Consider the following 24665-nt stretch of genomic DNA (forward strand, 5'->3'; position numbering starts at 1 on the left):
CACTCCATCTCATACTTTCTGTGTCACTCTGTGCTAAAAAGGAATTCTTTACTTTCTAAGCTCGCTTATATATTCTCATTCTGACAATGTCAAAATGCATTCGTATTTTTCAGAGATAAAATGTTTTTCAGTGTTTTATTTTGCAGTGTAGTTATCTTAGTAACGATTATAATTCAAAAAAAGACAGTAGAATAGACTGACAGCACTTCTGGGACATTACTGAAGTGACAATTAATGTGAAAGTGACATTAAACTAAACGAAAGATTAATATAAATGTTTCAAACTCCAAAAATGTTTTTTTTAATAACTAGAAATAACTCGTTTAAACTCCTCAAGAAAAAAATTATCATTTTTTTTAACTTAACGAACTTAACGAAGACTGATTATTTTAATTTTATATATTATGTTTTTTACACTTCATTAAGTCTGTTAAGTACAGTCAGGTATTACATAGCGACGTTTTGAATAACGACAAACTTGCATTACGGCGAATTGGTTTACGTATTTTGTACTCGAAATTGGATAACGTACTATTTCTTTTCTCTGTCTTTCTCATATAAAAATTTATTATGTCATCTCTCTCTCTATGAGTGCGTGTTCAAATTCACCTCGAGTGTGGTGAAAATCAATCCAGTTCAAAAACCTATTTTCACCTCAAATAAATTTAAATAAAAAACGACTTTTTCGTTATTTGAGTGTGAAGGAGAAAATTTGTGAAAAAGTGTGTGAAAAAAAAGTGGAAAATTTTGCTAAAGTCAAGGAAAAAGTGGAAATGATGTCAGCAAACAAGGAGAAAAATGGGAAGAGCTCCAGAAAATCCATCTCAATTGATGAGAAACAGGCCATTATTGCAATGAAGGATGAAGGGAAAAGGCCATCAGAGATTGCAGCATTCTTCAACTTGCCCAGGTGCACCATTTCAACTATATTGGCCAAGAAGGATGCGATCAAAAATGCGAAAGTGGCCAAAGGAGTGAGCAGAATCTTCGAAAAAGGCCGCAGGGGACCATTGATGGATCAAATGGAGATTGCTCTCCTCGCATGGATTGAGCAGAGGGAGAAAAACCACGACATCACTCCTGACTACCTGATCATGGAACACGCCAAGAGGTTGTACGGGGAGTTGGAGCAGCAGTATCCATCATCATCTTCCTTCGAATTCCACGCCACAAAGGGGTGGTTCCACAACTTCAGAAAGAGGACAAAAATCCACAATGTCCGTTTGCTCGGGGAGTCTGGTGATGCGGATGTCGATGCTGCGGAAGTCTGCAAAGATGAGATCTGGAATATAGTGCAGGAAGAAGGCTACTCCATGGAGCAAATTTTCAATGTCGACGAGACAGCTCTTTTCTGGAAGAAAATGCCCAATAGGACCTATATTACCGAAGATGAGATGAAAGCCCCTGGACCGAAACCTAGGAAAGATCGGCTGTCGCTCCTATTGGGAGCGAATGCTTCCGGGACATTGAAATTGAAGCCTCTGCTAATATATCATTCAAAGATGCCTCATGCATTCTCCCGTCAGAAAATTGATGTGACGAAACTCCCGGTGACATGGGTCAGCAATAAGTCATCGTGGATGACGAAGGGGATTTTTGAGAATTGGCTTGTTGATTCCTTTGCCCCAGAAGTGAAGGAGTATCTCCTTTCCAAAAATCTTCCTCTTAAAGTACTCCTGCTCTTAGATAACGCACCTGGGCATGGTAAGGAGGAAGAAATACAAGAGAAACTCCCTTCATTCATCCGAATAAAATTCCTTGCACCCAACACCACATCCATACTACAGCCGATGGATCAGGAATGCATCGCAACATTCAAGAAGATCTATCTGAAGCTAGTAATGAAGAAGTGCTACGAAGTTTGTGAGTTCTCCAGCGAGGTCCACATCTCACTGAGGGAGTTTTGGAAGAAGCACTTTGACATCCTCGTGGCTGTGAAGATAATTGGTGAAGCTTGGGATGCAGTGACACAAAATACATTGATTCATGCGTGGAAGAAATTGTTTCCGGCACTTGCTCAGGGTAAAAGTTCTAAAATTTAAAGTAAATTTAGTACCTACGTGCTTTAGATATTCATTTCTTTCTTTTTTTCTTTTAGATCAAGATGAGTCTCTTGAACCTATGCCACAGTATCACCTCCTGGAAGAAACATTGGTGTTCGCACGACATCTTGGGTTTGATCTCACAGTGGATGAATTGCTTCAGTACGAGAAGGAGCATGACACAGATCTTTCCCTTGAAGATATTCAAGGTTTGATTGCTGCTAATGAAGAAGCTAATCTTCCAGAAACTGTAAAGTCAATCTCGAGTGACAGACTCAAGGAGGTGCTGAATCAATGGAACAATGTGAAGTCTTCAATATTGACGTTGTATCCCGACAACTCAGAGATTAAAGCATCCGTGCAGAATCTCGACGAGACAGCGATCAATCCCTTGCGAGAAGTTCTGAAAGACAAACAGAGGCAAAGTACAATTTTTGAATTCTTTCATAAAGCATCTGTTGCTTCGACTTCCTCTACGTCTTCTCTCTCTGCTACAGCCTCTACTTCTTCTACATCTTCAAGTGGGTATTGACACGTGATTTACAACAAGCTAAGGAAGCTCTAAAAAAGATTTCAAAAAATAAAATGAAGTGATTTTGAAATAACTTTTTTTTAATTTGTTCCTCTAACATGTTTGGTACATTAATTTTTCTAATCCTTTTTGGCAAAGGTTACTTATGATTGATTATCTTTTGTCGCAAAAATTTCTTTTGCTGTGTATCCTGAATGCATAAATCAACAAGCGATGAATGTTACCTGCCAATGAGAAAGTATTATCCATTTTTTTTGTCATAGACTACTGACAAATTCTACAAAATCTTTTAATATGTGACTCTCACGAGAATAAAATGACAAAATTCTTAGGGCAGAGAGAGAGGCACAATGCATTTCATAGTGAACCTATGAGGTGTTGGCGCATCAATGAGGTATTTATTTAAACAAAGCACCCAATTATCAGTGGCGTCTGGACAAAGAGCACAGCCCATGGCACTAAAACTGTCTCTTCCAGACATTTAAAACAAAATCCTTTCCGACTGACCAGAAACGCGATTTTATTTTGACTCTTTTAGCAGCATCTTCTTCAGTTCACAGCGATTTGTAACACGATCAATAACTGGTTTCTCTTTCACCTGTTTTCCTGATGACTTATTACCTCCTAAACGCTTTTCATTTTGAATTCTCTGTTCAAGATAAAATTTCACATCCCAGGACAAATCTGAATCTTTCCCTGCAGGATTAACCGTTCAAACATCTCATGGAGTACACAACGAAGATTGTGTCTGGGAGAAAGATTTGAAATTTAGCCTCGGTTGTGAATTAGACCGCAAGTTGTTCCATCGCAAATATGAATGTTGCCACACCATAGACAATCACAAGACGTACCAACTATCAGGAGAATGGCAGTGTTGTTGTGGTCAGCAAATGTTTCACAGGGGATCCACATTGTATAATTATGCTTCCGGATTTCAACATCTTTATCCTGGTTGACGTATTAAACCCTCAAATAAAACAACCCTTTGATACTCAGCTGGCGAATCCATTCCACGGTGTTCTCTTGATTTTTCTGATAGGAACTAAAATGAAAGAAAAAAAACTGGTCAAAGGAAATTCATAAAGACAGCTGATGAAAGTTTTTGAATGAAAAATTGTGGAGAGATAAGAGGGAAGCAATATATACAGACAATTTTTCCTTACATACCTTGATTTCTCTGCTCATTTCTTGATTTTCTCTAATTTTACTGCTCTTGCGGTGTTTGGTGAGGCTGGATACCCATTATAAAGCAGCTGAACGTTGCAAACCGGAAGTCTGGAAGATTGGAGAAGCAAATTTTCAACATCGATGTGAGAAATGGCCAGACGGAAGAATGTTGTGTTTTCTTGTTGTTTTGCGGTAGTATTCCCTTGAAATCCTCGAATAGAGCTAAAAAGATAACAGATTGTGGGTATAAATAATGATCTTTCACACCTAAACTATAGCACATAGCACGGCATCTCCACTAACCTGCCTCCTCCAGTCCATCCTCGCAGGAAAACAATCAAACTTAACCTCAATTTTTATTTTCACGATCGGCTGGCAACGACAAAGTGACATCTCATCGGGAAACATGGGAAACATCGGTGTGGTGATTTTCGATCGAAAATTCACCACTTCGATGGAGCCCAAGAAAATTTTATCAAAATTGCGTGAACAGTGAAAAATGAGTTTTTTATTAATAAATTATTGTAAAAATAGCCTAAAAAGTTTGTGAAAAGATAGTTTGTGTGTTTTAGAACCCAAATAAAATGCATTTGGATTTTTATCGGTGAGTTTTTCCCCCAAAAATCGAGAACGACGTTAATCAATTCCGCTACACACATTTTTCATTTTCACATATTTAATATAAAATTACGCTATTTTGCAATTATTCTGATTGCAATTAGTCCCCAAAAGACTCAAGAATATACCCTGATCAGACATTTTCTAAAAAAAAATATTTCTAATGTGAAAAAAACGAGTGGTATTAGATAACGTACAAAAATCCACGAACTAAATAAATTCGCTAAGTAATACCTGACTGTAATAAAAAAAATTCAAAACGTTCTTTAACGAGTTTTGTTGTTATTTTCTTAATTTTTTGTCAATCTGACATTTAACTTAACGAAAGTTTTTGAAAGCCTTTAAAAGCCACAAAAAATAGGAAACAGAAAAAACCCGTTAAAACCGTTTTGAAAATGCAATTGAAAGTTGTCTTTTTTAGTGCTTAACGAACCTTAACGAAAAGTCAAAATAAGAATTAAAAAAAATGAAAAGAAGCAGGACGGTACGTAGCGAATTCTGCTGTATTTTTAGTGTTATATGGGTTTCAAACTATTTTAAAAATGTTTCGTTAAGTCAAATGTCAGTTTCACATTAAATGTCAATTCAGTAATGTCACAGAAGGGCTGTCAATCTATTCTTCTGTTAGTTTTTTAATTTTTTTGAATTTGAATCGTTACAATTTCTTTCAAATTGATAATTTTTCATTCAAAACAAGAGAAGCCAAAAAAAAAAAGAACTCAATGGTGTTCAAATTGGAACTCGTTGATTTAGAGAAGGGATAAACATAAAAGTTATCAATTTCTCCGTGGCAGAGAGACAGGAAGTCAAGCGGAAAAGGGGCAGAAAGCCAAAAGTTCCCACATATCAGTTCATGTGGATCTGCAACCTCACAACTTCCTGGTGTGTGCTACGGCATCACCGTGTTGCGAGAAGAAGAGGAATGTGGGATGCCGAATGCGAACGGTGCGGAATTACCAATAAAGCTCTTAATAACAGATTTTCTCACATCAATTGAGCAATAAAGGGAGTCATTTCCTTCGTGTTTTTCACATTTGCACGTACAGCGATTGTTGTCTCCGTGCAATTCAACCTTTAGGTGGATGAGAGAGAAAGAGAGAACATTCATACATTACACATATATAGCATTGGTGGTGCGATGCTCAATAAAACGGGGGGATATGTGTGAGACTATGTTGGATCTCTCTTTTTGCAAAGGGATCACAGGAGAGGATCTCATTTGTCCTCCAAACTCCCCAACATTGTGCTTACATGCGGAGGAGACATTATTTGCAGCAGTCTCTCCCACCTCCGTGGGGGTCCTTCCGACTCCCATCCATTTCACCCAATTTTATTTATTTCCTCACACAGCTCTTTTTCGTGTGTCTTCCACGCCTCATTCACATTGTCACTCAAACATTGAGCAATTTTGTCCGGCAATAGCAAACCCAGAAAAGGAGATTTTTAATCTTTTTATTGGGGTTCTTCTTGGTTATTTCTTTCCGATACTTTCATTTCATTGATTTTTAAATTGTACATTAAAAAAGCTTAATAATTTATTGTTAAATTATTTTTTCAATGTCAAAAGATATTTAAATTTTTGGCTCATTGAAAATTAATTAATTTGTGTTTTTTGCATATAAACTATGTAATTAAATAATAATAAAAAATTAAAATGAATTTTTGTTGTGTCTTTTAATTAATTTACCATAGAAAAATAAATAACTTGGATGGAGGAAATTTTCCCTAGGATAGATATAGTTTTTTTTTCTTTTGAACAAGAATTTTTTTCTTAAACTTTCATTTACGCTGTGAGCATTCATCAGGCCTTACGTTATTTTCTTATTATTTTTTAAATCTGCAATTAATCAATTATAAAAATCGTTATAATTGTAATTAAAAAAAAACGTTAAAAAATAAACTTTTTCAGAATAAAAAATTCTATATTTTATACAAATATGTAACGTACATAGGAAACGTCCTATATTGCTTTATTTTGCACAGCGACAAAGTCAATTGGGATAAACCGGAGGGAGAAAACCCCATCCCATCATCAATTGAATCCATCATGAATTTTTGAGGATCCTCTTCAGGGATTCATGCGAAATAAAATATTGAAATAACAATCAATTGAATCCTATTAAACGGCCCAGAAACAACCCTCGCCCCCAACCCCTGGCTATACATATAAAACTCCTCCGAATCTCATGGATGGCAAAAGTTGATGGTGAACCCTTATCATTGCCAGCGTTGGTATTCATATTTGCTTTTGTTCTCATGAAGAGATTCATCCTGATAAACCGCACCGAGTTATGACTTTGATTTTATCCTTCCTCATACCCCCCTGCCCCTACTTTTCTACTACCTCCTGGTACGGGTACAGACGATGGGTGCTCTTAATGGGCATGCCCAATCGCCGGATTATCGTTTTATGCTCTCCCCCACCCCCTATGTTTCTGTATCCAATATGCTTTATTGCGGCATAAATTTTTTTTTCGAGTACACGCAGAGATTTATGCAAAACAGATTTCGCTCGTTCCAATCATTAAATCATCATAATTTCATTCACGCAGAATTTATCATTAAAATTGTTTGAAGTCTCCGCGCTGGAGCTCTTTTTGTCCTTCGGTTAATGAGTAATTACATGGTGGACACCAGGGGAAAAAGTGATATGGCTGTTAAAAAATGGAAAATGGGAAAATACAGTGAGTGAATAAAAAAGCCATTAATAAAATGTTTATATTGGATATAAATTGGATGTTTCATTGGATATACTGGATGAATGGTAAAAATTTCCCATAGAAAATGTATGCTAGAGTTTTTACCTATAAAAAATGAAATTAATACTGGAGAAATTGGATTTATTTAGGAGTTTTATTCATTTTCAGGTAATTTTTTTATTTACTCAAAATTCATACGGATTTTTAATTAACTTTTTGATATGAATTGAAATAAAAATTTGAGTTTTTTTCACCTGAGTTGTCTAATTTTATTTAAAGTTTGAAGAGGGATAAATCGGAAAAATCTTAAGATTAAAATTTGTTCTACAAAATTCTATATAATTAAGTTATTATTGTAAGAAACCTTAAGAAACGATTCTAAGATCAAAAGAAATCTTTAAAAAAAAAACATTTCACGAAACACGGGAAAAATGAAGTTAATTTGAAGAAACCCAAAAAACTTATAAAACAAAATGGTTAAATGCAAAAACCTCAATAATTGTTTCGCAGAACACTAGAAACCCGAAATTAGTTTCGCAACGTTCGTCAGTAATTCAACGGAACACAAGAAACTCGAAAATTATTCCGCAGAATACAAAAAAAAAACAGAAAAAAAGTCTTAAATCAATAGAAATCTTATAAATTACTAAATGGAACACGCGAAACCAGATAATTGTTTCGTGAAATTCGATGATTTATTAAAAAGAGAGAGAGAGAAACTCAAAAAATGTTTCGAAAATTGTAAGAAACCGATTTTTGTACAGCCAAAAAAAGTTTTAGAATTTCAAGAGGGTTTTCAAATAAACTTAACCCTTTCGCGTTTTTTGGGTTACACGTTGACCCAAACATGAAACATTTTATTTTTTCATTTTTTTTATGAATTCAAGTGCTTTATCTAGTTAGAAATACATGTAATTCACATAGAAGAAGTCGAAGAAGACGTTTTGCCTGAAAAATGTCCTCTGAGAGCATTCATAGGATAAATATCGTGATAAAAGAGCGCATGTTTCAATGTTTTAGCTGTGTTTCTTTCAGACACAGCTTTTTTTTATATTTCACGTTGGACGCGAAAGGGTTAAGCATAAAATGGACTTTTCTAGAGAATTTCTAAGCCATATTTTGTGACAATCTTAAAAATTTCCCGGGCATATCTGGGTTAAAAGAATTATTTATTTTAATAAGAAACATCATGGATACGCCACTCAATAAAATGCCCTTAATCCACTCACAATTAAAACAATCAAAAGATCTCAAAATTATGAACGTCTCACTGTCTGTCCACCCACCACATTATTTCTTCCTTTTCCGCATAAGTATTTTCATTATTCTTTGCGGGGGAGGGAAGCAGACAGTGTGGGTGGTGGAAAGAAATGCAGCAGCTTTTGTCCCCTCGGTCACAATGGTTAATGATGGTGTGTTGTGAACATTGGTGCTGGTGTGTTGTCCCATTATACGGAGGAAGTCATACTGTTGCCATTTCCCCAGCGGCTGGCTAAGAGAAGAATGTGGACATTATATGATAAATTGTTTGTGCAACTTGATGTCACCACAATTGAAAATACTCAAAAGAACTTTTTCTTCTGAGGGAAAAAAAATGAAAGAAAAATAAAATTCTCCTGCCCAGTGAGTGGCACAAGACGTGCAGTAAGTGGTTTCTAAAGGAGAGATGGAATAAATTGTTTTCTCGCATTGCACTTCAAGGGAATTTGAGAAAAGTCCGTAATAGAATCTCATCGTAAAACTTGTGACAATATAAAACACGCCCAACAAACACCTTGCAACTTTAACTTTGGAAACTCTGAAGCAACGTTGCAAGAGAGTTTACTTCTTAGTTGCTAAAGTTGCGAATATGGTTGCATGGAAAACGATGCAGTATACTTTATCGCGATGTTGCCAAAGTTGCTAGATTTTCTTTATTATTTCAATAACTTGAAAAATTTAAGTGTTTTTGCATTCTAAAGTCTTTTCTACAACTTCTCAAAGAATAATTTACCTAAAAACACACTAAAATCTGAATTTTAAGCAAAATAATTAACTTTGAAAAAATCACCTTAAAAATAGTTGCAGGAAAGTATATATCAACGTTGCGCTAGTTGCAATAAAAATTCGAAAGAGAACAAATTTTCCTTGAAATTTAAGTTTTTTTGGACTCTAAATGAGTTTTATGCATTACTTATCCCTAAAATAATTATTTTTTATTGATAATTTATCAAAAATTGTTAATTTTATTAAATATAATTTATTTAGTTGCTTAAACGTTGCATCACGGTATGCCGGCGCAACCCAAGCACGTTTTGTGCCTATGTTGCGCCTTTCACCGCAAGGGGCGCGTCTATCGCGAGAAATAACCCAAAACAGACAGAGAGCGGAATAGAAAAAAATGAGTCTGTCTCTTTCATTTATGTTTACAAACAGCAAAACTAGCGCCGCCCTGGTGGGTTGCTACCGAATCATTTTACAACGTTGTTGCAAAGGTTGCTGCATCGTTGCCTCAGAGTTGCAAAAAATGTCTAACATGGCCGACGGCATAAAAAAGTTGATTTTTATTTCATTATTCCGAGCAATTGGGAGCCCAAAATGATGTGGGAAGGCTTTCTTAGGGATAGTTGGGTGCATTACTTGTGTTTAAATAATTAATTAAAAAAAATTAAATTTTTGACCCCTAAAAAAATTATTTTTTGGTTAAAAAAATTAAGAAAATTGAGATGGGAGCATCATTTAAGTTCCTTTGAGGCGATTTCATGACGGTAGAACCGCATGGCATATATTTTTTTCATTTGGAAAAAATCTAAAAACTCTATTATTAAATAATATAAATTATCCATTAGAGTTTGTCATTTATTATGATGGGAATATGGACGCCAAATGATTATTATGAGTGTGTACCATATTTCCCTCCATTTATGACAGCGGAATGTTTTGAAATATTTTTTGAAACATTTTTGTTTCAAAAAATTTTAGTTGCGAGACGGTATACGGGAAAGGATATTTCAGAGTTTTGCAACGTTGAGATTACTAGTTGCGGCAACGCAGATATCTATTGACCATCTACTTCGAGGCAACGCAGATATATACCGTTAGGCATGGTTGCATTGTAGTAAATGTAACTCCGCGCAACGTTTAGGCAACTATCAATGGTTTGTTGGGACTTTACAAATCAATTTCCACTCACCCATTTTGCGATACTTTTCCCCACCACCACCGGAGATATTGATTCTTCGCCCCAGAAGCTCTTCTATCTATTTATGTATATATGGGTAAACACTCCACAAATGGTGAGGACCATTAAATAAATTAGGTTTTTTTCTCCTTCATGCTCATCTTGCCCATTTTCGGCCATCCTTCGAAAAATAACTTTGCCAGTGTTTTATGCCTTTTGTTGTGATTTGAATGGATCAATTTAGGGGCGAGGATGCTTCACCAGAAGAGTATATATGGAGAATGAAAATGGTTGTATTGAGAAAGGAGATTACTGAAAGATCAATGTTTTTCTTGGGAAGGGGAGGTTTTAATAGTTTTTTTTTCTTCTCTTTTCTTTTTAAGAAGCTTTTCAGCACCATAAGGAGGGACTTTGGTGCTATTGAGAAAGAAACATTTTCTTTAATTGACATTGACGACAATTTCAACAGAGTTTTTCCTTTCTTTTCTTTCAAAAAGAGATTATTCTTTTAAAAAAAAATCTCTAAATGAGAGTTTAGTGGGGTGAATAGAATCATCTTATGCTATAGATTCCTTTAATATTGAAAAAAATTCTTTATTTTTTCTCACAGAGTTTTTCCTAATTCTACGAAGCTTTTGTTGATTTTCTTTAACTGAATATTTAATGAAGATCTCTAGGAAACAATCAACAGACAGTGGAGACGCCGGGTGGATATCCCTTCAAACATTTTTTCAAAGAGCAGAAATTAATAATTTTTAACATTTCCATCGAATATTGAAAAAAAAGCAATCTCAATTAAAATTAACTCCTGCAGCTGAAGCCAATACCAAGACATACCTACATATATAGCAAAGAATAAATTCAATCCCTTCGTGCAAAAACCACGAAAGTTCCAGTTTAAGTGTTTCGTAATGAATTTATTGACTCCCCAGCGCAACTTTGTGTGTTGTTGAATTTTCTGAAGGAGGAAACTAAAGAACAAAACCCACCCCCTGAACCCCCAAAAAGTACACTATATACGACACAAAGCTCCACCACAGGGAGTCACAAAACTTCCCTCCGTTGTAGTGTCGACGAGAGACGGGGTGCAGTGGGTTTATGGTACTAGCAAAAGTGAATCAAACTGTTGAAGTTATTAATTGTTTTTCCAACATTGTTTGCATCACCACTGTGAAAGAATTTTCCGGCATTGCTGCAGTCAAAAGTGAATTAAGTTGTAGGCGTCGTGTGGGGGTGGGGTGGAAGGGAGAATTTTCTCAAGGAAGGCGTTTTGGGATTAATGACATTTGGGGTCACTATGGTGGGTTGCAGATGATGGCATCACGTCGGCATCGCAATGAGATCCCGAAAACTTGCAAATATTTACTCCGGGAGAATGGTATTTACCGCACCATCCATGGGTGGGTGGGGGATGTTTGCTCGAGACACCCACTCTCCCACGCAATTTGACTCACCCACGGAGTCTCAATTAAACTTCACTTTTAAGCGATTTATTTAGCCACACCGTGTGGGGAGCTTTGGCTGTTGCTGTTGACATGGCAATTAGTGCCACTCTTGGTGTGGAAGTTGAGTGCAAAATAGGAAAATCTTGGACGTGTTGTGTCGCATGGTTTGTGGAGATATTTGCAAATGGGGACACTGTCAGTGCAACTCAGCCTTCACTTGAAAAATATAATTATTTAGACCATCGTGTTCTTTAGAAATTACACCTTTGTTCTGCGGAAGTTGCACGTCAACTGCAAAAGGATTCTATTCATTTTATAAATGGAAATTATTTTTCTGTATATGTTATGTATATAAGATATAGAGAAAGGATTGAAAGAAAGAAATTATGTCGTTAAAATTTCTTTCAATTATTGTTTAAAAGCTAATTTAAAATTTAAAGAAAATGTCAAAAACAAATGTCAACTAGCTTGAAATGTCAAACATAGGTGACAGCTACAATAAAACGTTTAAACGTTCAGCTATTATTTGATCTTCTCATTTAAAATTTCAAAGAAACGTTTAAAAGAAAATGTCAACTAGCTTTAAATGTCAAACATAGCTGACAGTTATAATTTGACAGTTGAATTTAAACGTTAAAAATGCAAGAAAATAATTTCAACCCCCCAAAATGGCATGAAATGTAAAAGAATCTCCCCATGCGGAACGGAAATTGCCAATTCCGTGATTTACTTCCACTACATTTCCTAAACATAACATAATCACATCATAGGGATTATTAACAAAATGCTTCACACACAGTGTTGATATTTCACCTCATGTCTTTATGCGCGGGGCTTTTTCCGCACCCCCAAATGGGCCCGGTGTGTAGGTCGTCGCGTGAGCCGCCCACCCACACGTGCCTCAATAGCATGAGATATTGTCACGAAATGCAATAAAATGTGTGGTTAGTGCGGTGGAGCTTTTTGGATCGAATACATCCGTGTGCATTAAATTTGTACATAATAGAGTCGCGAGAGGGAGATATATAGTTGCTGGCAGCAGATGTTTAACGAATTTAATTAGCAGTATGACTGTTGTGATTAATTATACGGCGTCATCGCTTCCATTCGCGCAATTACCATTCCCACTGCTGACGCCGCGGCACAAGAAAAGCTCGCCAATCATTCAGCTTTTCCCGCCACGTTGCCAGAGGTGGGGGAGGGGGGTAGTATATGGCCACACAAGGGCAAAATTGAGAATGAGAGTGTTTAAAACTTCATTATTATCATCATCACGCACTTTCGCAAATAATTCCAGCAGTAGTTGGATGAATTTTCCTCGGTGGAAGGGTGAGGAAAAGTCAGGAAGGATGACGCTTCACATTTGACGTGCGTCTGTGAGAAGATGAGGCGTTTTTAGTGTAATAAAAGGGTGGTGGTGGTCGTATAAATTTGATTTCTAAGGGGCAAAGAAGTTCTATTTATTACAATTTTTTTTAATTTTGAAAACTTTTTGTTAATTAAAAGATCTTGAGGAAGGTAATAAAAATAGTCAAAACGGCGCTATATTGCTTAAAAGAGATGCTTTTTCATTGAATTCTTTTATATTTAATATTCTGTGATTTAATGGACGTGTTTGGCAAAAAATATTCCTTCTGGGCTCTTCGTTAGTAGAAAATAATTCTTAATCAGAAAAACTACATTTTCCTAGAGCTTTCGGGCTTCCTCGGAAACTTCCTCAGGTAGTAAACTGTAGGGAAAATTATTTTTCAGTACAAAGAGGCATTTAGACACTACGTCATGGACTTTACCGCAAAGAAAATTAAACGAAAGGCACTTTTTTCTAATTATATAATTTAAATTAATTAATTATTTATTTTCCCTAAAAAAACAGAAAAAAAATAATTTAAATATTTTTTAAATAGGAAAAAAATATAAAAAGCTTGCTTTATAACAAAAGCTCTCGGAATCACGGAATAATCCACCCCCGTAGAGTTGCAAAATACCCCTCTGGGAGAAGATGCCTTCTAGCAATCAATCAACATTTTCCCTTTTCACCGTCGTGGAATCACTGAAAAATTAATTAAAGCTCAAATTCCACGCGCATTTTCATTAACAACATATATGTACCTTGGGCGCTCTTTTCGCTCCACCCGAAAATATTCACATATATAACGAAAATTCCCCTCCTGAAAATAGGGAGAAAGTTTTTCGGAGGAATTTTCCTCCATGCGGAAAAATGTGCAAAACTATCTTCAATAGAAATAATTCTGCATCGCAACAGAATCCTGCACATTGTGCAGCAATTAAGTGTGGGCTCTCAGTGATAAAATTTGTGTGTCCTTAAACCGGGAGGAGTCATAAATGCCGTAGAAATTTGCGGCTTGACGGAGGAGTGGTGCCACTATTATACAATCGCCCTGTGTAGCTTAAACTCTCTATGTGTGGCCACATCATAAACCATCCGGAGGATACACAAACTGCTGCTCACTTTTACCTCAAAAACAAATTTCAAACACACCCCCGGAACTTCCTTATCGCATCCCCAACTATCGTGGTCATCGTTTTTGTCCCCCACACATACTCTCAAACTATTTTCTGGTCACCAAGAGATTTTGTGGGGTTGTCCCTGCCGGAGCTTTTTCCAATGCTTATGTGGCCCTGAAATGGGTGTATGTGTGTATGCGGAGGGATGTTCAATGGGATGAGAACCTACATAAATGCCAACATCCCCAAACATCCCTCTTTAAGAGGATTTACACTAAACGGAAGGGAGTTTGAGGATAAACACTGCCCGGCACTTTTCCACATAGCGGAAAGGGATTTGTTTTGAGGGCAAGCATTTGCTTAAAATGATTAACAATGTATTGTCATTGGGGGTTTATAAGTTTCAAGTGGAAGTGTTGTGGAAGAGCCAGAAGGAGCAAGGACTTAATCGGGTTATTTAGTAATTTTCTGAAGCAGCTTTGATCTTTGATTTTCCTGACCATGAGTTTGGAATTTCTTCCTTCTCTTGAAACATTTATTCGAATTTATATAATTTTGAGAGTTGCTAAAAGAATCGTATTCTGTGACCAAAAAAACCATAAATTCTTGAAATTTCAAAGATTTCTTAAAATTTTAAAAGAATTTTTTGACTTTGGGGTCGATTTTGTTAAAAATGTTTTCTTTTCTTCTCTTACAATTCATTTAGTTTTAAGATTTTTGGTACTCTGAGAATTCTTAAGAGATTTTAAGAGTTTGTTTCTTAAAAAATGTTTATAGAGCAGAATTATCTTTCCAAGGTTTTCTAAAGATCTTTCTTAATCTTAAAATTTTAGAACAACTTTAAAGTTTTAAGAAAAGGAAAGATTTTTGTCAGAATCAATCTCATTGAGCAGAATTCTTAAAGTAGCTAAAAGGGAATGCTCCAGATCTTATAAGAATTTTTTCAAGAATTTTTAGCAGAATTTCGTAAGCACAAAAGATTTAATAAAATTAGATTTAAAAAAAATAAAATTGTATTTTTCTAAATTCTTCGAATACCTTTAAAACATCTCAAATAATTCTAATTTTCTTCAATTATAAAATATCACTCGAAAAGGGAAAGAGGTATGTTTTTCCCGCCAAAATATTTTCATAATCTTCTTTTAAATGTAAAATTGAACCTGAAAATAGCAATAAATTTTCCAAAACGTAGCCAGAAAACATAAAACTTGTATCTTCTTACCCTTTTTCACTGCTAATTCTTAATGAAGAAAATTCAACAACTATTAAAAGATGTTAAGAACCAAAACTAATAATTCTAATGCTATAGAATAGAAACTTCTTTAGTTGAAAAATCATTAAAATTTGACCTATGCTCCTATATAGTTCAAATCATTAGAAAACCTTCCTTTTAAAAACATTAATGACTTTTCACCCTTTTGCACTGATTAACCCTTTCGTAAAACACCCCCCACTTGAAGAATCTCAGAGGAATTCTGCGGTGTGGGTGGTATTTGTTGAGGGTCATCGAGGGATGAATTCTGCTGGGCACGTAAATTTGTCTCTGTGGACAATCGCTTAGCCACTCATGAAATAATCATCAAGTGGTGGACATTTGAAGGGCAACTCGGCATATACGTACATACATCGTACGTACCTGGCCTTGGCCAACGGGGTTGGACACTCCATCAGCGAACGAATTTGTCGTTTGGTGGGAAATTGAGTGTTATGCCCAACACTTTTGATGAGCATTTCAGCGCAATTTGCGTGAATATGACAGCTCTCGGGAGTTGTTTGAGCAAAATGCTGTAATGCGCCAGAAGTGGATCCTCTTGTGCCATCGACAGCAAAACCTCTGGTCTTTAGTGCTCTATCCACCCCCAACCCCCCCTCCCCTCGCAGCATATATCGTTGAATAAATATGCTGTTGAGGATGGAATTTTGATATAGAGTGTGGGATATTGCTATTGATTGCAGTTTATGCGACGTTGAGGGCCCATGGAGGTTGGGTGTGAATGAGAAAAATTGCATCCCCCAATGTCCAATCCATTTCAATCCACTCATCAAAACTTCACCCACCTTCATCCCGAAAATTCTCACAACGTGGCGGGAATTGGTGTAATTGAGATAAATGACTCTACATGCTTCACCTGGAAATCCCCCCCACACATAAACTTGCATCGCACAACCCCTATGAGTTGGTCAGGTGGCATTAAAAAGTAATGGTCAGTTGAATGTGGGGTGCGCATAAAAAATGCATTTTTGCTTCCCCTAAACTTTGCGGTTCACAGACATCACTGATTTTATCCTAATTTTCTCTACACTAAACTTTTTGCATTTTTACTACCATCACTGTATTTTCTAAACAGCTAATTTCCTCCTTGTTTGTAAATAATTTAAAAAAAAAAACAAGCATAAATTTTTTAAAGTCAAATTATTCATAGAAAAAGAAGCTTTTTGAATGAATTGAAGCAGACGTAGTATATAACCCGGCGCCTCCACTGTTTTTCTTAAAACTTTAACCAGGCGCCTCCATTGCAATTTATTACTTATTCTTTTTAATTCTATAGTTTTTTCCAGTTTGTCTCTTAATTTTGAATATCTATTATCTACATACATTAAGAAAGCTTGACAATAATACTTTGAGGATTTGAGTGCATAAAAACAGCATAAAAAGATTTTATTTCACGAAATCTGAATAGATCCAATTGAAGAGAGAATTTTAGAAATTTCTTTTGAGTTTTCTAAGCAATTTTTAAGTCAAAATTCATGAAAATTTCCCAAAAAAAAAGAATTTCTGGGAAAACTGGAGTTTAGAATTTATTTACTTTACTTAGCCAAGCTTAAAAAAAATTTAATCGTCATTCTATTAGATTTTTTCATAAACTTTCCAAGCTTTTCCAAACTTATTCATAATTAGGAGAAGCTTCACAACTCACATAGTCCACAAAATAATTTTAAAACAAACAAAAATCGACAAAATAACCCGAATAGTTTATCATGCGGAGAGTCCCCTTTTCATTAAGCATAAAATCTGAATGGTCTGAATAATGCGGTGACTCCTTTCATTTTTGTTTATTACCAACTCCTTTCATCTGCAAATGAATATCTAGCTGGTGTAGATGCCATCCAGCGTACCCCGCGGCTCTGCACTTTGATTAAGTATTTTTCATTACGCGCTCACAGCAAAATCGAGGGACCTGCCTGAGATGAGAATAGCACAGAAGTCACCGAGATTTCAAGAGGCTACGGGGGGTGAGGGGAGAAATTTCTCTGAGGTTTTTCGGGTGGTGCGATGATGAAAAAGCTCGCACGTTTGGCGTAAAGGTAAAGGCTTCAAAGGGAAATTAATTATAAATTATCTTTGGACTTGCAAATGAGTCTTCATTCATTCATTCTGTGAGTACCTTTACTGAATTATTAATACAAAGTGGAAATTTTTACTTCCTCCGCGAGAATACTTATCAAGGTGGATTTTTGGCTTCCTTGACGGAGGGCCACAAACACAATCCCTCCTCCTCTCCCCGCGCCGACAGCACTATGTATGCGAACGGTAGTGCTGGAAAAGTAATTTTCAATTTTTTAACCATCGAACCGGATGTGCTTCGTGAAAAATTCCGAAGGAAACCCGGACGACGTGGTGCGAAGGAAGTGTTGAAAAGCCCTTAGAGTCTTTTATGATTCACCATGTGTGTGTTTTTTTTTTTGCTAAAACTCGCTGCAAATTTAAATGAAGTAGTAAAGTATTGTAATTGATTGAAATTGATAGATTTTGTTTTGATTGTTTTAATGAGAATGCTAAGAGAATTAGTTGGTGTTCCACTTCGTGGCCAACACCAAGTATTGTAATCGTCGGAAAAACCGACCACTTCAGATCGGGCTCAAACTTGGTATGAGCACGTTTTAGACATCCCACATTACGAAAATGGTGGTGGAAAATTTTTGATCCGGCCGGCCTGCCGGCCGGCCTGCCGGTGGTCCAAACTTTGCCTTATATCTCGAGAACAGTAACAGATAGAGACTTCGGGTTTGAAGTTTTCTATAGAAATTTGGGTGTAAAATTTCATTTTTTCGCATTTTCAAAATCCAAGATGGCCGCCGTCCGCCATTTTAAAACAACGTCAACCACTTCCCTTATAGCTAGACATCTGAAATTTTAGTATGTTGTAGAGCTGAGTGAGACGTTTTCATCAATAATTCATACTTGGAAATCGGTCAAGCGGTTTAGCAAATATGGCGGTCTAAAGCAAAAAGTGTTTTTTCAATATAACTTGAGAACGGCTTGACCGATTTTGACCATCTTGGTATCAAATGAAAGGTTTCAAGAAGCCCTACAACTGTCTAGAACATTTCAAGTTCCAAAAACATTCGCAAGAGGCGCTAAAATCAAAAACAAAAATTGCCTAACTTTAAGGGGCAATATCTCCGAACATCTGTTATAGATTTCCTTTAAATTTTGATATGTTGTGGCCTGACTCAATATCTGTCACCAGTCCGAAAATGAAGAAAATCTATGTCGCCGTTTAGAAGATATGGCCATTTGAAAAATTCTTGCATTTGAAAAGTTCTAAGAGTCATATCTCTTGAACCGCTTGTCCGATTTTGCTCAATTTGGTATCAAACTAAAGATTTTGTAATTATCTACAACTTTTTAGAACATCATAAACCTCTAGAACCATTCCTTCAGGACGAAAAATGCGAAAAACTCTTTTTGTGAAACAAATATCCTCCATTTTGTGTTCTAGAGGTGACCTTGAAAATCATTGAGATATATGTCAAATTATAGCTTATTTCAAGACCTTTCCAAAACTAGTCACGAAATTTCTGTAGGTGTTATAGAACTAGAGATATGACCATTTTTATGCATCAAATTGCTGAATTTCACAAAAAAAATCAACTTTGCCTACTAATATTGCTCACAAATAGTATTACAACGCATAAACAAACTTCTACACGTTGTGGGACACCAACTCTTATAACTGGACGCGTTATGATTGACTTTCAAAACTTCTTCAGAGAAGAATAAGCATAAAAATTCTATTAAAATCATTTCTGAAGTTTAATAAATTAATCTTTAATCGCGGTATAAAGGTTAAGAGCTTTAAAAACAAATAATAGATTTAAGAAATCAATATATTTGAAAGATCTTTTTTTCTCAAGAATTTTCTATTTTTTATCATTTAATTTTTCATAAATTTTATAGCTTTAATAGTTTTAATGATTTAATTTCTCAAAATTTAAATTTGATAGAAATTTTCATAAATTCATGTTCTCGTTGATAACTTAAAATGTTTTTATCAATGAAAAAGAAAAACATCAAAAACTTTAACGACTAGCTGCGAACAACTTAATAAAAAATAAAATAAAAAAAAGAAATAATAACAAACTCGTGACTAAATTCGGAAATGAAAGAAATAAAAGAAGTGATCTTGTTAAAAATATATAACCAATTTTACAAAATTCTCCATTAAACTATTTTTGGATATTATGTATGCAAATTTTTAAAAGAGGTTTTCAAAGTTTTATCTATAATGTGACTAGACTTCCTAATTTGTTTTTAATCTTTCAACTTATTTCTGGTTGCAAATTATTCTTTTTTTTTTATTGAATTTTCTTTTCTCTAAAACATAAAACTTTAGCGAAGTCATCCAATTACCAAGTAAAATTATTTCGCCATTATTGACTTGATGCACAGCACATTTTTTTTTAAATTCTCTTTGTATAAATTGACAATTTTCCCCTAGACAGACATCAGTTCCTTCTAAAGTTTTGTAAAATTAGAAAGTTCAAGTTCTTTCTATTCAAAATGTTCATGTCCAGTGTTCAAATCCTTGTTAAAAGATCCTTCCCTAAAGGATCAGTTAATAAATATTTAAACTCTTCATTGAATTCGCCTAAGACCCTGAAAGTGAATTTTTCAACAACAAAAGCTGTGCGTGATCTTGAATATTTTGAAGGGGTAATACCCAGACCGATTATGGCAACTCCGAATGATTCTACGACCTCTACCGTGTTTGGGTAAGTATTATTATATTAAAATCCTTTCATAAGTCATGAAAAATTGAAAAAAATATTCTTTACTAAAGCAATCCTAAGGACTTTTCAAGGAAAATACCTGACGATGTTTGGCTCTCTAAAATTAAACAGGATCACCTATCTGCCTACTTACCAGGTTAGAAATGACTTAGAATATCTTTATAACTTTCAATCTTCTACGTGATTTTCTTCTAAAAAAAATTAGGCATCATAGATGAATTGACCGCTAAATCGGTATCATTCAGCCGTTTAGATAATGGAAATCGTATCAGAAGAGTAAGAACCAATAAGATTATTAGTTTGAAAATGAATTTAGGACTATTCGTTATTCAGGTTATGGATCACATAATGCCTGGTGGTAATAGATTTGCTGGCGTTCTAATAGCTGAAACATATAAAATCCTTACGCCAGAGCACAAACAAACACCTGGAAATTTAAAGCTGGCCTACTATCTAGGATGGTGTTTTGAAATTGTACGTTGTTTAACTTTAAAATTATCTCAAGAAAAATTTCTAAGAAATCTTTTAGGTTTTGGAAACCATGATCATAATAGATGACATGTTCGACGAATGCAAAACAAGACGCAATAGGGTTTGCTGGCATGAACTGCCCGATGTTGGACTAAGTGCTGCTAACGATGCCTTAATAATGGAAGCTGGAGCATATTATCTACTAAGAAAGCACTTTGGGATTCTCAATTGCTACACACGCATTTTGGAGCTATTCAATGAAGTTACTCTTCTAGCTTCTATCGGACAGACCGTAGATCTGAACTTTTCAAAGAATTTGGAAAAGCTCACATTTGATACATACCGAGAAATAAGTCAAAATAACACAGTTTATCTAGTTGGCTATACTCCTATCGCTTTAGGAATAACTTTAGCAGGATATCCTGATCTAAAAATTATGAAGGAAGCTCAGACGATTCTGATGGACGTAGGTTCTTTCTATATAATACAGAATGATTATTATGATTGTTTCGGAGATCCACAAGCTATGGGAAAAGTTACCTCCGATATACAACAGGGAAGATGCCGTTGGCCAGCTGTTATTACCATGCATTTGGCATCGCCAGACCAAATGGAAATCATGAGGAAGAACTTTGGACGAGAAGATCTAGAATGTGAAGCTAAAGTCATGCAACTCTACGAAGAACTCAATCTTCCTCGAATTTATGAAGATTATTGTCAAAGTCTCTGCAATCGTCTACACGAAGACATTGAGAAGGTAAAAAATGAAGACATGAAGAAAATCTGCGAAAAATTAATTGAAACTGTAATTTACTCGATTAACAAAAATATTGCCGTATATGTGTGAAAAACTACAAGATTTATTAGTTTAGGCATGAACGTTGTCATGAAAGTCTTAAGTACAGCGTGAATATGTAGAATTTTACTATTAGTCATGGAAAAATAAAAAGATATTTTACAAACTTAACAGCTGAATTCAATACCTTAAGACATTAAAAAAATTATCTTGATGTACATACATTTAAGCAATTTCTTATTAATGACTCAGTGGAAGATCTATCTTCTAGCTTCAAACAAAAATATAGAATTTTTGAGAAAATATTATTATACAGGATGTAGCTGAAATAATTTTTGTTATATCTGTTAATGATTTAATAAAAACATAATATCAAGTTATTCCAGGCAAGTGTGCTTAGTTGGACTTTACTTAACTATTGAGTTATATGAACTTAGAACTAAGATATTAATTTTCTATTGTACGCAGATGTATCATTTTTATGAAATAATTTCTCTGTATAAATAGACAACATTCTCCTAGACAGGCATCAGTTCTTTTTAAAGTTTTGTGAAAGTAAGAAGTGCAAACTCTTATTGCTCAAAATGTTTCTTACTAGTGCTAGGATTCTTGTTAAAAGATCCTTTTCAATGGGATCCGTTAGTAGTTTTTTGAGATTTCCAGTGAACTTACAGAAAATACCTAAAGTGAACTTCTCAACAACCAAAGCTGTGTATGATCTGGAATATTTTGAAGGAATAATATCTAGACCACTTATGGCAACTCCGAATGACTCTACCGTCTTCAGGTTAAATGAGTTTCTTATATATTTTCTTTTTCGAAAAATCAGAAAAATCATTTGATTTAATTTTCTTTACTAAAGGAATCCGAAAGATTTCTCAGGAAAAATGCCAGACGATGTTTGGCTTTCAAAAGCAAAACTTAATCAATTTCTATCCTACTCCCCAGGTCTGATAAAATACTTTAGAATACCTCTAAATATTACCTTTCGGTTTCACAATATTTTTTATTAAAGATATCATCGATGAATTGGCTGCAAAAGCAGCTTTATTTAGCCCCTTGGAAAATGGAAATCGCATCAGACGAGTACTTTTGAGTGAAATAATAATATAAAGAGTAAATCCATATATACTTATTTTCATTATACTAGGTCCTGGAATATGTAATTCCTGGAGGAAATCACTTTCCTGGCATTATAATAGCTGAAACATACAAAATTCTAATACCAGAACACAAGCGAACTCCTGAAAATCTTAAGCTAGCTTACCACTTAGGATGGTGTTATGAAATTGTAGGTTTTACATAGGTATCTTAAGTATGTAAACTTAATAATTTTGTCTTTCCAAAATTTGAAATTTAACAGATTTTAGAAACCTTAAACATGATAGATGACATGTTCGATGATTGCAAAACTAGACGAAATCGAGTTTGCTGGCATAAACTACCAGATGTTAGATCAAGTGCAGTCAATGATGCCTTTTTGATGGAAACTGGTGCATACAACTTGCTAAAAAAATATTTTGGAAACTTCCAATGCTACACACGTTTTTTGGAGCTCTTCAACGAATTAATTTTTATAGCTTGTGTTGGACAGACGGTAGATTTAACCTTCTCAAATGATTTGGAAATGCTGACATTCGATACATATCGAGAAATAATTCTAAATATTACCATATATTTTGTTGGCTATAACCCTATTGCTCTTGGAATGCTTTTAGCTGGTTACACTGATCTTCATGTTCTGAAGGAAGCTAAGTCAATTATAGCGGACATTAACTATCTTTATACGATACAAAATGATTTTTATGATAGCTTTGGCGATCCAAAAGTTATGGGAAAGGTGACTTCAGATATCAAAAAAGGGAGATGCCGCTGGCCAGCTGTAGTTGCTATGAAGTTGGCATCTCCAGACCAGAAAAAGATCATGAAGAGAAACTATAGACGGGAGGACCCAGAATGTGAAGCTAAAATCATAGAACTTTATAAAGAACTCAACATTCCTCAAATTTATGACGATTATTGCAATAGTGTGTGTAATCGTCTGCACGAAGACATTGAAAAGTTAAAAAATGAAGACATGAAGAAGATATGCGAAAAGTTAATTGAAGCTGTAATGTATTCCGTATACAAGAAACACCCTGCATATCTCTAAAACTTAAAGTATGTTTTTGGTTTGATATAAACGTGCTCATTAACATGTTGTTAAACATTAAGTGGAGCGTAAATAAAAATATAGAATTTACTATTACTGTTTTTTGTTATATCTATGTTTGAGACATTAAAAAATTTATTTCAATGCTCAATGAAGAAATTAATTACAGTGCAAATTCACTGTATTCATGTCTCAGTGTCACCTATATCTTCTATCTTTTAGCATTTTAATTTTTGTTAATATCTGTTCTAATAAAAAAAATTATTGCAGGCAAGTGTTCTTTGTTGGAGTTTTTGATAGAATCTTCCTGTATAAATAGACAACATTCTTTTGGACAGGCATCAGTTCTTTTTTCAGTTTTGTGAAAGTAAGAAGTGCAAACTTATATTGCTTAAAATGTTGCAATTCAGTGTTAAGACCCTTTTTAAAAAATCATTTTTAAAAGGATCAGTTAGTGATAGTTTTTGGAGATTCCCATTGAATTTGCACAGAACCCCAAAAGTGAACTTCTCTACTACAAAGGCTGTAAATGGTGTTGAATATTTTGAAGGAATAATATCTAGACCACTTATGGCAACTCCGAATGACTCTACCGTCTTTAGGTTGAATGAGTTTCTTATAAATTTTCTTTTTCGACAAATCCGGAAAATATATTTGATTTCCTTTTCTTTACTAAAGGAATCAGAAAGATTTCTCAGGAAAAATGCCAGACGATGTTTGGCTCTCCAAAGCCAAACAAGAAGAGTTTTCATCCTACTTCTCAGGTCTGATAAAATGCTTTAGAATATCCAAATTGTAGGTATTATCCTCTAGTTCTTTAACATTAGGTATTATTTTATTAAAGATATTATCGATGCATTGGCAGCAAAGGCAGCTTCATTTAGTCCATTGGACAATGGAAAGCGTATCCAACGAGTATTTAAGAAAGTAGAAAAATATTATAAGTAAATTTTAATATTTTTTTCTCTATAGATTTTGGAACATGTATTACCTGGAGGAAATAACTTTCCTGGAGTCATGATAGCTGAAACATACAAAATCCTTACGCCACAACGTAAACGAACTCCTGAAAATCTAAAACTAGCTTACTACCTAGGATGGT

At 34.9% G+C, this 24665-nt stretch overlaps 6 protein-coding genes across 13 annotated transcripts in view; 2 read left to right on the forward strand and 4 right to left on the reverse strand.

The window, feature by feature from the left end:
* The window catches only part of LOC129789858 (serine/arginine repetitive matrix protein 1-like), a 982101-nt gene that overhangs the window by 635937 nt on the left and 321499 nt on the right, over window positions 1-24665 (reverse strand). The gene's annotated exons all lie outside the window — the stretch shown is intronic.
* LOC129791241 (fatty acid synthase-like) overlaps window positions 1-24665 on the reverse strand; it is a 1176504-nt gene that overhangs the window by 305844 nt on the left and 845995 nt on the right. The gene's annotated exons all lie outside the window — the stretch shown is intronic.
* The window catches only part of LOC129789856 (glutamine-dependent NAD(+) synthetase), a 932624-nt gene that overhangs the window by 305844 nt on the left and 602115 nt on the right, over window positions 1-24665 (reverse strand). The gene's annotated exons all lie outside the window — the stretch shown is intronic.
* LOC129789960 (pupal cuticle protein) overlaps window positions 1-24665 on the forward strand; it is a 1201887-nt gene that overhangs the window by 268532 nt on the left and 908690 nt on the right. The gene's annotated exons all lie outside the window — the stretch shown is intronic.
* The window catches only part of LOC129789919 (keratin, type I cytoskeletal 9-like), a 480279-nt gene that overhangs the window by 50759 nt on the left and 404855 nt on the right, over window positions 1-24665 (reverse strand). The window lies entirely within an intron of this gene.
* Window positions 726-4301, forward strand: LOC129789876 (tigger transposable element-derived protein 1-like). Its single transcript, XM_055826971.1, has 2 exons — window positions 726-2022; window positions 2099-4301. Exons 1-2 carry the CDS (start codon window positions 774-776, stop codon window positions 2572-2574), a joined length of 1725 nt encoding a protein of 574 aa, XP_055682946.1. The 5' UTR covers window positions 726-773; the 3' UTR covers window positions 2575-4301.

This window comes from Lutzomyia longipalpis, chromosome 2 (genome assembly GCF_024334085.1).
Source record: "Lutzomyia longipalpis isolate SR_M1_2022 chromosome 2, ASM2433408v1".
NCBI lineage: Eukaryota > Metazoa > Arthropoda > Insecta > Diptera > Psychodidae > Lutzomyia > Lutzomyia longipalpis.